Source organism: Paramisgurnus dabryanus, chromosome 17 (assembly GCF_030506205.2).
Source record: "Paramisgurnus dabryanus chromosome 17, PD_genome_1.1, whole genome shotgun sequence".
Lineage (NCBI taxonomy): Eukaryota > Metazoa > Chordata > Actinopteri > Cypriniformes > Cobitidae > Paramisgurnus > Paramisgurnus dabryanus.
In genome coordinates, this window is record NC_133353.1 from 30,865,286 (window position 1) to 30,879,375 (window position 14,090).

At 37.7% G+C, this 14,090-nt stretch overlaps 1 protein-coding gene across 1 annotated transcript in view; it reads left to right on the top strand.

Annotated features, from left to right (window-relative positions):
• The window catches only part of ush2a (Usher syndrome 2A (autosomal recessive, mild)), a 328,961-nt gene that overhangs the window by 238,059 nt on the left and 76,812 nt on the right, over positions 1-14,090 (top strand). The window contains exons 50-51 of the mRNA XM_065288316.2: positions 5,527-5,750; positions 8,386-8,650. Coding sequence (XP_065144388.2) covers positions 5,527-5,750; positions 8,386-8,650 — 489 coding nt within the window. The remainder of the gene's footprint in view (positions 1-5,526; positions 5,751-8,385; positions 8,651-14,090) is intronic.

The window sequence follows — 14,090 nt, forward strand, 5'->3', positions numbered from 1 at the left end:
TTTCAAAAGAATTGCCATTAGTCAAATTATTACAAAAGAAGATCACTTTTTGGACACGGTGTGTAAATCACAAAAGAAACGATCGATCAATCAATCAATCAATGAGATAATAAATCGATTTAGAGCAGCATTATGTTTGCCATACGGAGTCGGAAGATTTTCAGTTTTTGATGGATGATTGCAATAAATTGACAATAAACACTTTGGATTTGATGTTATCGGATCACTTTATTATGTAGTATCATACTTTCTATAAGTTAGTCCTTATCAGGAACAAGCAGGGCAAATATTACAGAATTATTTTGGGTACAACTTGGTGCAATGGTTATTTCAGCCCATAGTTTGGTAACAACCTAGCGGTTCATTTATAACCCAACGGTTGGGTGGGTTTATCCATATTTACCCAACCATGAATATCTAAGTATATTGCAGAGCTTTGTTCTTTAGTTACAGATATTTGGAGGAAGAAGAAATTATATTTTCCCTCATAAAGTTATGAGAGCCTTTAAAATATCTTAAGATTTCCTTAGACATGAAAAGTTAGTACCGTCCTGACAAACAGTTTAGACAACAACCCTGAGTAAAACTAGGTATTACTGCTCATGTCCCACTGTCCTGTTCAAAGTTTAGATTTGGATTAAAGGGTGGTCTTTGCATTTGGAGGCTCAGCGTCCTGTGGAGAGTTCGGTTAATATCTGCTTATGTACAGAGCTCTCCTTAAAAGCACGGCCAAGGTTAAATCTGAATATTTTACAACATTTAAGTGTTAAAAGCTTTAGAGATGTGTGTGTGAGAGAGAGAAAGAAAGAGAGGACTCATAGCAGTGGGTGTGGAAATGGCTGTGACGATGTCAAAAAAAGTGCAATAATTAAATATGTTCTCAAGGACGCAATGACCATTTACTAGTGGAAATGATCCCGGCAGCTGAATGCATCAGTGTCACAGATGAGCCGTTGTATTTGTTACCACACGGGCGCTTCATCAGCCTCGTATGTCCTCATATTGTTCTGCCAAAACTGTCTTTGCAAATGACGAGAAACAAATGCCAGAAAGAGCATCATTTCAAAAACAGGCGGCTCGATCTTTTTTTTAGATGGATTGCGGATAATTGGGATAAAAGGCATTTTATTACTGCTTAGTTATTGTTATAGCTTTTCTAAGTTACCTTAATCACCACTAATAACTGCTGCTAATACCCTTGAGCAGTAAGTACATTTTGTATGCTCACGCACTTATCACAAAGTACAGAGCAAATTAGACTAAACAACACTTTTGCACTTTTGAGTATTGATTCTTTTGCACACAATATTAATTCTTTTGCACTCAGTCTTAATTTTGTGCACATAGTGTGAATGCGGAAAAGCATGCATACTTGGCAGAAAAGCAGAGTATGCATGCTTTTCCGCAGAGTATGCATGCTTTTGCGAAGAGTATGCATTCCTTTGCACAGAGTATGCATTCCTTTGTGCAGAGTATGCATGCTTTTGTGCAGAGTATGCATGCTTTTGGGCAGAATATGCATGCTTTTGCGCAGAGTATGCATTCCTTTGAACAGAGTATGTATTCCTTTTCAAAGAGTATGCATTCCTTTGCGCAGAGTATGCATTACTTTGCGCAGAGTATCCATTCCTTTGCGCAGAGAATGCATTCTTTTGCGCAGAGTATGCATGATTTTGCGCAGAGTATGCATGATTTTGCGCAGCGTATGCATGCTTTTCCGCAGAGTATGCATGCTTTTCCGCAGAGTATGCATGCGTTTGCGAAGAGTATGCATTCCTTTGCGCAGAGTATGCATTCTTTTGCGCAGAGTATGCATGCTTTTGCGAAGAATATGCATGCTTTTGCGCACAGTATGCATTCCTTTGAACAGAGTATGCATTCCTTTTCAAAGAGTATGAATTCCTTTGCGCAGAGTATGCATTCCTTTGCGCAGAGAATGCATTCTTTTGCGCAGAGTATGCAGGATTTTGCGCAGAGTATGCAGGATTTTGCGCAGAGAATGCATTCTTTTGCGCAGAGAATGTATGCTTTTGTGCAGAGTATCCATGATTTTGCGCAGAGTATGCATGCTTTTGCGCAGACAATGCATTCCTTTGTGCAGAGAATGCATTATTTTGTGCAGAGTATGCATGCTTTTGCGTTGAGTATGCATGCTTTTGCGCAGAGTATGCATGCTTTTTCACAACGTATGCATGCTTTTTCACAATGTGTGAATCCTTTTTACAAGTATGCTTTTGCACAGAGTTGCATTCTTTTCAAAAAATATTGCACAATATGCTTGCTTATGCACAGGATATGCATGCTTTTGCAGAGAGGATGCATTCTTTTCAGAGAGAGTATGCTTTCTTTTGCACAGGGTATTCATGCTTTTGCACAGTGTGTGTTCTTTTTACACAGCATGCTTACCTTTGCACACAGTATGCTTTGAGTATGTTTGAGTAATATCAGGGTGATTTCAGAGTTAAAACAAAATATAAGTGGAAATATAAAATATTGTAACTCAATAAATAGCAAGTTTATTTATTTATTAAATTTAAATGCTTATTTTATTATTTAAGTTATTGCGATTTAAATGTGTGTACATATATTTACTGTCACAATAATGTTTCATAGCCAAAGAACGCCCAATGAGGCACAAACAAAATGATTCAATGCATGTTTTTATTCACTTTTGTGTTATATTTTTAGCTAATATTCCTAGCTAGTTTACTTCTAGCATTTTCACTTCTGTTAATATATTTATTCTTGCAGTAATAAATTATATATATGTTTGGATTCAAGTTCCTTGATTAACAAACATCTATCAATTATATATTTAACAGTAACATTTATTTTGCTATAAGCCATTGTTATTATATGTGCATTTAAAGTTTTGTGTTCAATCTTGCATCCACCCCCCTTTATTCATCCGTTCAGATTCCCCAAAGAATAGTGAAAACTTCTGCTACACAAGCACTTTCTGTCACATGCAACAGAAACGAATGGATGAAACACACAGTACTGAAGACACAGGCCAGGGAAAACAGTCAGTTTAATGTGCTGCCTTTTCACATCTCCCTCAGGAACACCTGGAATAAATAAATGAATAAACCAGCTAGGGAGCAATGTTTTTCAAACTGGCTGTTTGATAGCTTTGTCAGATTTCTATTTTTTTCTGGCCATAAAGTCCTTTTGCTCTCTAGTCGTGACTTTGAAAGCACGTCTGGCTGTGTGCGCTAATGTATTCGACAATTTATATTTTAAATAAAAGTGCTTTCGTTTGTTCTAAGTTTTCGTTTTAGTATCCAAAGGCTCGCGTAAGCCAAGGCACACATTTTTATCAGTTGCTCAGTGCATGCTAAATATTTACTTATCATTAAGTGAATGAACCTTAATTCACGCAGTCTAAGCACCCTATGCTCACCTGCGCTCACTTGCTCTCTAATGAATGTATGCAAATCCATCATAAATCTGAAGATTAGCTAAATCATTTTGCGGTGCTTGAAAAAACAAAGCACAAGCTCAAAGGACGTGCTTGTGTTTTTGCGACACGCTACACTGGGGCATTCAAAAAAAAAGTGGAGATGAAGAAAAGTGAATCATTCAAGGTCGAGCATGTAGTGCAGACAGAGGGACCTTTCCAGGCCAAGGGTCACGGTGTCAAAGGTCACTTCTGTTTAAATGAAATATCATGAAAAATGCAGCAGAGCAGTCATCGGGACGGGAGAGTTATTTTGGAAAAATTGTTGAGCTGTTTATTTGCAAGTCATTGGAGCTGAAGTAATGCACCCTGGGAATTGCCACCGAACGCAGCGCTGCAACATCTGCTGTCCCTAAGTGAGTTAGAGCACGTCAGACGTCTTTATGTCACCGCAGAGCCGTGATGGATGCGGCCCCTAGAAAACGCTGCATAAAAATCTGCTGCGCCGTTTTGGCCGTTAAGTGAAATTACTATTTAAATTAATGGCGCTGTCACAGTTTATCTGTGCAAAGAATGAACGCTGATTAGGGTATTAAACAATTAGCAATTTATCATACTGTGGGTTGATGGTAATTATAGTAGTGATGGTTTACCCAAGGAAATAAACCAGGAGTCACTTCCTGTTAGAGGAATATTCAACTGCTTTTTGGAAGTTTCCGAGTCCCCGTTCATTTTGTAATTCAACCGCGGAACGAACAAAAAGTGCGTTTAAACTCTTTAACAAACTTTATTTTGTAAAGTTTCCATATGGTTTACACACAAACATCAACTTTTCTCACGATGCATGGGGGGGTCGCGTCAAACTTGGGATTTGTGTGATCTGTTGTCAGACTAAATGCACAAAGCATTTTCACCCTTCTAACACAGCTGTGTGCGCCTCAGTGTTGAGTCAGGCCTTTGAGAACGTGGTGATGCTTTTAGAGGTAATAGGAGAGGATGCAGATGTGGCTGCTGAGCGCTGATGGCTGATGGGAGGAGACAGTGGCCGCATCGCCGGGTGAAGCCGATTCCTCACGCGGCACGGCTGTCTGCATCTTTTACGTGTCAGCTGAGTGTGCAGCTCTCTGATGTAGTGTTACTGGTCGAGCACTGCATAAGGGGTCCAAAAGGTTGTGGGTTCGATTTCGGGGAGCACACATGCTGATAAAATTTACTGTATAGCTGGAATTTGTCGCTTTGAATAAAAGGCTGTGGCTGCCAAATGCATAAATGTAAATGCATGTTAGAAATGCAGATTGATGGAGAAACAATGGTGTTTAATGTTTTGATTAAATTGCATCATTCATAACATAGCTGAAAATAATTAGTCCTTCCAGGAAAACGCAGAGTTTTTTTGTGATTGTTGCGGGCAAAAATCCTTGATCTTGCGGCACGTTTTCTTAAAATATGCGATGGAATATGCGGGATATTTATGCAATTTTATGCGATGAAACTGTGGGAACTTGCAAAAACTGCGAAAACTGTTTGCATGTCCACGTCGCGTAATTACGTCCCTTCATAATGTCACTTTATAACATTCCCATGGCAACAGGGGACAGGCTGCGCTTGTGTGAAGTAAATGCAACATTTTTCAGTTTTCTGCTAAGATATATGTGACTTTTTGCTACGAAAATGCGGTGATTATGAAATCATGCAAGCCCCTCATATTTTGCGCGCGGAAATCTGCAAATTACGCGGCGAAAGTGCGGCGTATTTAAAAAATGCGGCTGCCACATAAATATGCAGAGTTTGGCTGATTATGCATTGAATCATGCGATCAGATAATCGCATTTTTCTGGAGGGACTGAATAATGCACTTATGAATTTCAGAAATTTGTTTGCATTTCGTAATTGTAAGTATGTTTCTTCTTTTTATGTTGACTTAATTATGTCATGCCAAAGATTGAAATCATTGATTAAAATCCAAATCTCCCAATCTCATAATGAGACTTTAGCCTGAATTTCACAGCCAGGGTCACACATTTCAAAAACAGTAGCATGATTATTTGACAGCTTTTATTGATATGTTTTATTGCCTGCTAAACACAACCTGGGTCGATTTAATGTATGCATATGAATGTGTGTAGGATTCGCCTGCTGTGGAGAGCGTTACATCAATACATCCACTTCCTGGTGTTGCACGAGACCCGATGGTGAGTCGAAAGTCCACGTGTTGGAGAACAGGACGGCGTCACAGAAGTGCTGTTGGTCAGAAGTGATTGATCAGGAAGATGAGTGTTGTAATGGAGTGGCCTTCAATCCATTCACATCTGTGTGTGCTGACAGAGCCCCGGCCAGAATCCTCATACCGGTAATTAACACTTTCACTCAGAGTGACATTTTTACTGGATGTTAGTCCAGCGATAGGTCTTGAAGATTTGTATGGATGTATAAACTTGCATAGATCACCTACTTCTATGCTATACAGTAGGTCGAAAATTTATTGGAGGCGAGAATTCGGGAGGAAAAGAAGGTTAAATATCTAATTTCGGTACGTACTGTCACAGTATGTGATTTAGGACACATTGCTTGTTACAGAGCTGGTTTGAGTGTCCTGGAACTTGAAGTCAGGTGCGACTTATACGTCAAATTTATTTCATATGAACCAAGAGAAAACATTACCGTCTACAGCCGCGAGAGTCCGCAATATGCTGCTCCTGTATTTATGTAATTCAATGGATTCAGTGATGTGGAATGACTTCGGGACCTTTTTGAACTTGATTTGGCTTGCCGTATTAATTTAGCCTATTCAGCCTCCAATGTATGTTCTGTATGCTATTGTGTTCCGTGTAAATAAATGTTTATGTTACTTTAACATGTACCTATTCAGCCTGCTGTTCTGTGGTATTGTTTAGTTGAATAACTTGCCTTTCCAGATTTAAATGTCTGTTCTTCGGCTTGGATTTTTTTTAAATCATTTTCTAAATAAACGCGACGTATAGTCCAGTGCAACTTAAATGTTTTTTCCTCTTATAAAAGGAATTTTTGACTGATGCGACTTATAGACCCTTTTACAGTTGGTAAACATTGTGACGTATTTGTTTGGGCGGGGCTTAGCTGGAGGCAGAAAGAGCCGTGGAGGCAATGTTGACAAGCTTAAACTAGCACGTTTTAGGAGGGATTTATTAAACATGGATGCAGAAGAAGTTTAGAATCTGTCCGAATATGTACAGTCACTGATTTTTGTAAATTAACTCTCGCGATTTTAACCAGGTTTTGGATATTTCCTAGACAACATATGAATTACTTTCGGGTAGTTTCGGGAATTTTGTCAAGGCTTATTCTTATTGTCTAATGTAACCTATCGCTGGGCTAACTATGATTAGCAATTGAGATTATTTTAAGAGATCATTCACACGATGGCACACACATCTATCGCTGTATGTTTGTTTAACATTTAAGCTAAACAATAGCGCGGTTGGTGACTTTTTGCCTATAAAACAGAAACATGCTGATTTGTACTAGATAACCAACACACCAGTACATATGAATAGATTATATTACCTGATATGAAGTGTGCACTGCAAACACGAGTATTATTTATGATCGTCTCCGTCCAGTCTGTACGCCGTATTGCATTCAACCACAATTCTCTTCTTGATTTCTGTGAAGGAATGTCTGCCGGGATCCGGTAAAACTTTAGTTTTGAACCAAAAGTGCTGTTCCTTCTATTCTGGCAGCCAAAAACACATCAAGATGACATTTTAAAGTCAAAACCTCAAACTTTTAGCGCGCCGCTATGAGTTCCTACTTATTTTTTGCCTCCAGCTAGAGCGGTGACGTCACAGTGACGTGGGCGATTAAGGGGTCTATGCTCCGGAGTGACTTATAGTTCGGAAAATACGGTATGCAAATGACAATCTCTGAGCATTTCATATTTAAAACAATAATTTCTTAGTCTAAACCTACACTAATCTTGACAAACTATATATAAAAAGTGTACCTTCCGCTGCTGGAGGAGCTTGGTCATGTGATACAACCAATCAGCGCGAAGAGGTGCCATTACATAGCCGTCCCTCACCTCTGTCTCGCGACATTTTTTGCAACATCCCTCCTCCGCCTTATCACCTTGCTCTCAGCTAGTTTTATCTATCCCAAATGGGGGGCGTACTCTGGGATCAGGCTAAAATTCCAAGTTCGGAGCCCTCCCCTCGGACAGCACGCCAAATATGCTTTATCTCATTACTTATCGATTACATGTTAATGGGAACTTGTGAATTTTAAATATAAAATACATGCTTTATTGAATTATTATTATTATTATTATTTAATACATTTAAACTTTTTTTATTTAATATTCACAATTTCAAACACTTCACCGTAATCTTTCAAACTTTTTTTAAAAGACCAAAGAATGCCAGAGTTTTCATTTGAAGGTTCATATCACCTTTTACCCCCCCTCACATTCCAAAGTGGGGTGATGACAGTTAAAATAAAAGAAGTAACAACAAATTTGTGGAAAATTTTAAGGGACGCAACTCTTTTGTACGGATTATAAGCTTATAAGACCCACAGTCTTGTGTAAATCTGTGTATATATATTATTTTGCTCTGATAAACTAGCTGATTTACGCATCAGGAGTGTTTAAATAAAGTAGTCGAGTTGAAAACACAGTCTGCCGTGAGTTAGGAAATATGAGGCACAGAGGCGTGATGTATCTTCTCTTCTCCTCAGGACGCAGGCACTCGCAGTCACACTTCATTAATCAGATTTCATCGCTGTAACACAAGCTCATCGTGCGCTCAGCTTGAGCTCGCCAAGAAAAGAAAGAGACCAAGAAAAGAAAACTGGGATGGCGGTCATTAACTTGTAATTATGTCATTAAGGGGCATCCGTGCTATTTATTGAGAAAGAGGACTCTGCACACACCCGCTGACTGGGGTAGTTTGATACACAACAGTTTTCTGATGACTGTTGTCAGTAATGAGAGCGTTGTTGTCCTTTAGGTGAATTGTCGCCCCAGTATGGTGTGTCCTGCATCGGCGGCCATGGCAGCGTACTGCGGTTTGTGTGATTTTAGCTCGGCGCTGTCAATCTGTACTTGGGTACCGGGCGAAGCAGACACCACGCAGGTTCAATCTCCCTTCTTCTCTGACGATGGCTCCACCTCCACGCAAACATCAGCATCCTCTGGTGCTGACCATAGTGAGCTCTGCCCATCCTCAGAGGAGCTGGTGTACAGTGGAGCGGCCAACAGATACAGTTTCACAGGTACACAGACCAACAGCTTACTGTGTTGTATTATTTGTGAATGATTAAAATCATTTATATAGTTTTACACACAATGCTTAGGTTAAGCCAGGAGTAGTCTTAGTTAAATCAGGACAATTTAGTAGCTTTTAAAAAATGCACTTTAAAAACTGAAAGTTGGATCTACTTTAAAAAAAAAAATACATCAATTGGTAACACTTTTTGTCAACTTAAATTTTCTCACTTTAAGTGAAAAATTTAAGATGAAATAAAAATACACTTTAATTGGTGACACCCTTAAAATTTAAGCTTTTTCAACTTTGTATTTGTATTTTACAAAAAATTTGTATTTTTAACTCTTTCACCGCCAGCGTTTTTAAAAAAAGTTGCCAGCCAGCGCCAGCGTTTTTCGTGATTTTCACCAAAGTTTAATGCCTTCCAGAAAATGTTCTTCTTTAAATATATAAACATACAATATACCAAATGAAAGAACAGACCCTCTGCTTTCAAAAAAAAAAAAAAAATGTTTCATCCTACCTTCAGTGGTTCTTTTGTAATCAGCTTTTGAATATGGGTAGTTTTTTCAAAAACACCACATTTTGAGCAAAAAGCAGAGATAATTCCATTTTTGTGACGGACTTTTCATAGAGATCCCATTCAAAGCGATCTTTAAAACAGACACGGACATGCAGCCGCTTGCCATAGGGCAATACTTCAGGGATTAAAAAGTTATATAATAGCAGTATTGCGGAAAGACAGAAAATCTTGTAATTGGCAGGGAAGCGTTTTCTCTTGATTGAAGAGATATCTCATCAATGGCGGCGAAAGAGTTAAAGAAAAAAAATCCATATTTAAGAGTTTATAAGCATCGTCATAAGTAATCGTCATAATCGTCACAATTTATTACAATTATCCGCCAGCCAAATTCATAATCGTGACAGCCCTATTAAAGGGATAGTTGAGCGAAAAATGAAAATTACCCCATGATTTACTCACTGTCAAGCCATCTGCGATACAGCAGGGAAAATATGTATTTGATGTAGCCATCAAGCCAAATATTAAATTCATACAAAGAAATCAGAACATTTAAGTATACAAGTTAAGTCATAATAAATAAAGTGAAATGACAGGGAATAAGTATTGAACACATGAAGAGAACAAGGTGCAAAATGGGATAGAAAGCCAGGAGATCACCAGAAATCTGTCAGTATTGAGAAAGAAACCCTGCCCCATATCAGTACTAATTGATATCAGCTGCTTTAGTCCTCATTGATGGCCCTTTAAAAGCTTCTCATTACCCAGGAGGCACACAGTAAAGGCTTCATGGGTAAAAGCAAAGAACTCTCTCAATCTTATCGTTGAATGGGGGAATGGTTATAGGCGCATATCCAGAATGCTGAAAGTTCCTGGGAGCACCATGTGGGCCATTATATGGAAATAGAAAGAGCATCACTTCACCATAAACCGGCCACAATCAGATGCTCCACGTAAGATCCCTGTCCGAGGAGTCCAAAAAATAATCAGGAGAGCCAAGAACCACTCGGGCAGAACTTCAGGAAGACCTTGCATCAGCAGGTACTGTTGTTTCAAAGAAAACTATAAGCAATGCACTGAACCGCCATGGCATCCATGCACACTCACCAAGCCAGACTCCATTGCTGAACAAAAAGCATGTTGAGGCTTGGTTAAAGTTTGTGAAAGAGCATTTGGAGAAGCCTGTAGATTATTGGGAGACTATAATATGGTCGGATGAAAGCAAAATTGAATTTTTTGCCAGTCATTCTACACACCATGTTTGGAGAAGAAATGGCACAGAACACCATACCAACAGTTAAGTTTGGGGGGTGGAAGCATCATGGTTTGGGTCTGCTTTTCAGCAAGGGGTACTGGCAGAATTCATATTACTGAAGGCAGGATGAATGGGGAAATGTACCGGGACATTCTGGATAAAAATCTGCTGCCATCTACCATGCTGAAAATTAAAAGAGGGTGGACATTTCAGCAAAACAATGATCCCAAACACAAGACCAAGGAAACAATGAAGTGGTTTCAAAGAAAAAAAATCAAGTTACTTGAATGGCCCACTCAATCACCTGACCTAAATCCCATAGAAAATCTATGGAGAGAACTGAAGATCAAAGTTCATAAAAGAGGCCCAAGGAACCTTTAAGATTTAAAGACCATTTGTGTGGAAGAATGCGGCAAAATCACTCCTGAGCAATGTAGACGACTGGCTCTCCATACAAGAGGCGTCTAGAAGCTGTAATCACCAAATGGCTTTTCTTCAAAGTATTAAATAAAGTGTGTTCAATACTTATTTCCTGTGTCATTTTACTTTATTTATTATGACTAAACTTGTATACTTAAATGTTCTGATTTCTTCGATGAATTCAATATTTGGCTTGATGGTTACATCTGGTGGAAATTTTGTGTCAATGGCCCACTTAGAAATAATTAAATTATTTTAGAAAATCTCTTGTTCCTTGTTCCTTGTTCTTGTTCCTTGTTCTTTAATAATAATAATGGTAAAAAACAGGGTCCACGACTTCTTCACATAAGTTATCCATGTGGCTCCACGGGGTTAATATAGGCCTTCTGAAGGTAATTAATGCGATTTTTTTTTTTTTTTGCTGAACTATCTCTCTAATTTTTATGCATGAGGTGTTATGACCTTTTATATAAACTGCAAAACTACCTGGAATATTTGTACTTAAAAAAAACTAATTTGTCACACAGTGGCAAAATTTTATGCAAGTTGTTTATTTCATTTTTTAAAAATGTTTTCATTTGTAACCTAAAATATATATACATTATTTAAAAGCACAAATGCTTATAAAAGCCACATGGACTATTTCCATCCATTTCATAATGTATTGGGAATTTTTATGGCATATACTCATGTAGTAGTATTCAACCACATTCAGATATTATTTTATGCCATATCAGAGATTATTGATTCTTAATCCAGGCTAAAGTATCATAATTTGGTTTGATTTCACTCATTGATTTCACATTGATTTCAATTTTTGACATGACCTTACTCACTCAATATTAAAGATATCAAAGTTATATTTTACAGAATGTTCTTTACATTATTTTACATATAAAACATTAAATCACAAAATAACTTTAGCTGGGTTTTCACAGACTGGATCTGTGAAATATCAGTGAGACAAAGACGACAATCATTCAGTAATTTCTGGAACGTTCCCCACACTAGAAACATCTCCATATTTAATGTTTTCCCTAAAACAGATGTTTAACTGTGTATTAATTGTCACAAGTCATAACTCGCACCTTATTTCAAACTCGCCGTTAACACATTTAATATTGGCGTTTGGATTGGCCCCTTGACTCACACCCATGTTTATCTTTTTAAGAGGAGCTTTGGCCTGTCGTACCGTCTCAACCTCGCCCGAGATGTTATTTATTTGGTTAGTTACGTCTGTTTAATCAAGACTAATGCTGTAGTTGAGGGGGGCCTGGCTGGCACGAAGAGAGTGATTCTACTCAGAGCTGTGCCACCATCTGGGCTGAAGCGAATAAACCTGCCGTGGCCCTGCGCTCTTCCAGATGTTTCTCACGCCCCCATACCCGCACCTCGGAGAAAGATGACACTCCGAGTGCGCTCGGACAAATGCTGCACAAATGCTGGTTTGCCAGCCAAACATTCATGAAAGATTTAACTTTCTCCTGACGCTTGTGTTGCAAACACCCTTGAGACTTTTGTGGGGCTCTGGAGATTGGGCAACAGCAATATTCATATTGACTGTTTACTTTAGTAATATGCGTTTCTGGTCTCCGTGTGCATGTTATTGTGTCAGTGCATGTAATTCAATATGTTTGTATAAATTATAAGTTAGCATACTGTAAGTTATCTTGATAAACATGTTATGATTTGTTTTGATTTTGCAATAATATATACATTTTAATATCTTGTGCATAATTTATCCTAGCATGGCATTGTTTTTATATTTTAATTCAAAGAATGCATTAGTTGTATCTACATTTAATTTATTAGACAATTATCCGCCAGCCAAATTTCATAATCGTGACAGCCCTAATAAATAGGATAGTTCAGCGAAAAAATGAAAATAACCCCATGATTTACTTACTGTCAAGTCATCCGAGATACAGCGGGGAAAATAAGTATTTGACACATCAGCATGTTTATCAGTAAGGGGATTTCTAAGTGGGCTATTGACACAAAATTTCCCCCAGGTGTAGCCATGAAGCCAAATATTGAATTCATACAAAGAAATCAGAACATTTAAGTATACAAGTTAAGTCATAATAAATAAAGTGAAATGACAGTGGAATAATTTATGCAATAATATATACATTTTTATTATCTTGTGCATAATTTATCCTTGCATGGTATTGTTTTTATATTTTAATTTAAAGGATGCAAAAGTTGTATCTACATTTAACATTTACATTTATGGATTATGTAGACACTTTTATTCAAAGCAACGTACGTTGCATTAAAGCTATACTGTACATTTTATTAGTATATGTGGTCTGTAGGAAACCTGACCTTTGTGCGATGCTAATGCAATGCTTTACCAATTGAGCTACAGAAACGGCATTCTATGAAAATATTGAATTGTATAAATTGAATTGTTTATATTGAATTGTATATTTATGTATAATTTGTATTATATATAAATACTTAATATATTATTTTTTCTTAAAACGATAAATGCATGTGTGCATATTTATATATACTATATATATAATTATTAGACACAGTTTACACACATATATGATGTAAACAAAAACGTTTATTCTGCTATGGATTAATCGTGATTAATCATTATGCATCCCTAGTATAAATGAAGGCAGATTTGAATGTTGTTGTTTTTTTGTAAATAAATACTGTATGTTGACCTATATGTACCTGTTGTGATTTGTTTATGCATTGCCAGACTTTAGTTAATTATTATGCCTATCAAGTCTTCCTGTGCATGATTCATCCCTGTGCGTTATTGTGCATGTTTTACAAATCAAATTGCATGTATGTCAATACTGTAAGTTAGCTTGATAGTTGTTCTGATTTGTTTATTTGTTGCGAGACTGTAGCTTGTCCTCTGTTCTCGTAATAAGAGTGTTTTGTCATCCTGTCACTCATAGAAGTGCCTTCGTCTGACGAAACCCATCTTGAAGATTTACACCCATGACCCCCCACACACAGATTTACTGTTTTTCTTTAAGCGAAAAGCATTTCAGTAAATACAAGGTCTCTGGCTACTTTTGAAAGTCTTAAAGTGAAGACCAGGACACTTTTAAGACTCCTCTTTAAAGGGACACTCCACATTTTTTGAAAATATGCTCATTTTCCAGCTCCCCTAGAGTTAAACATTAGGTTTTTACCATTTTGGAATCCATTCAGCCAATCTACGGGTCTGGCGCTACCACTTTTAGCATAGCTTAGCATAATCCATTGAATCTGATTAGACCA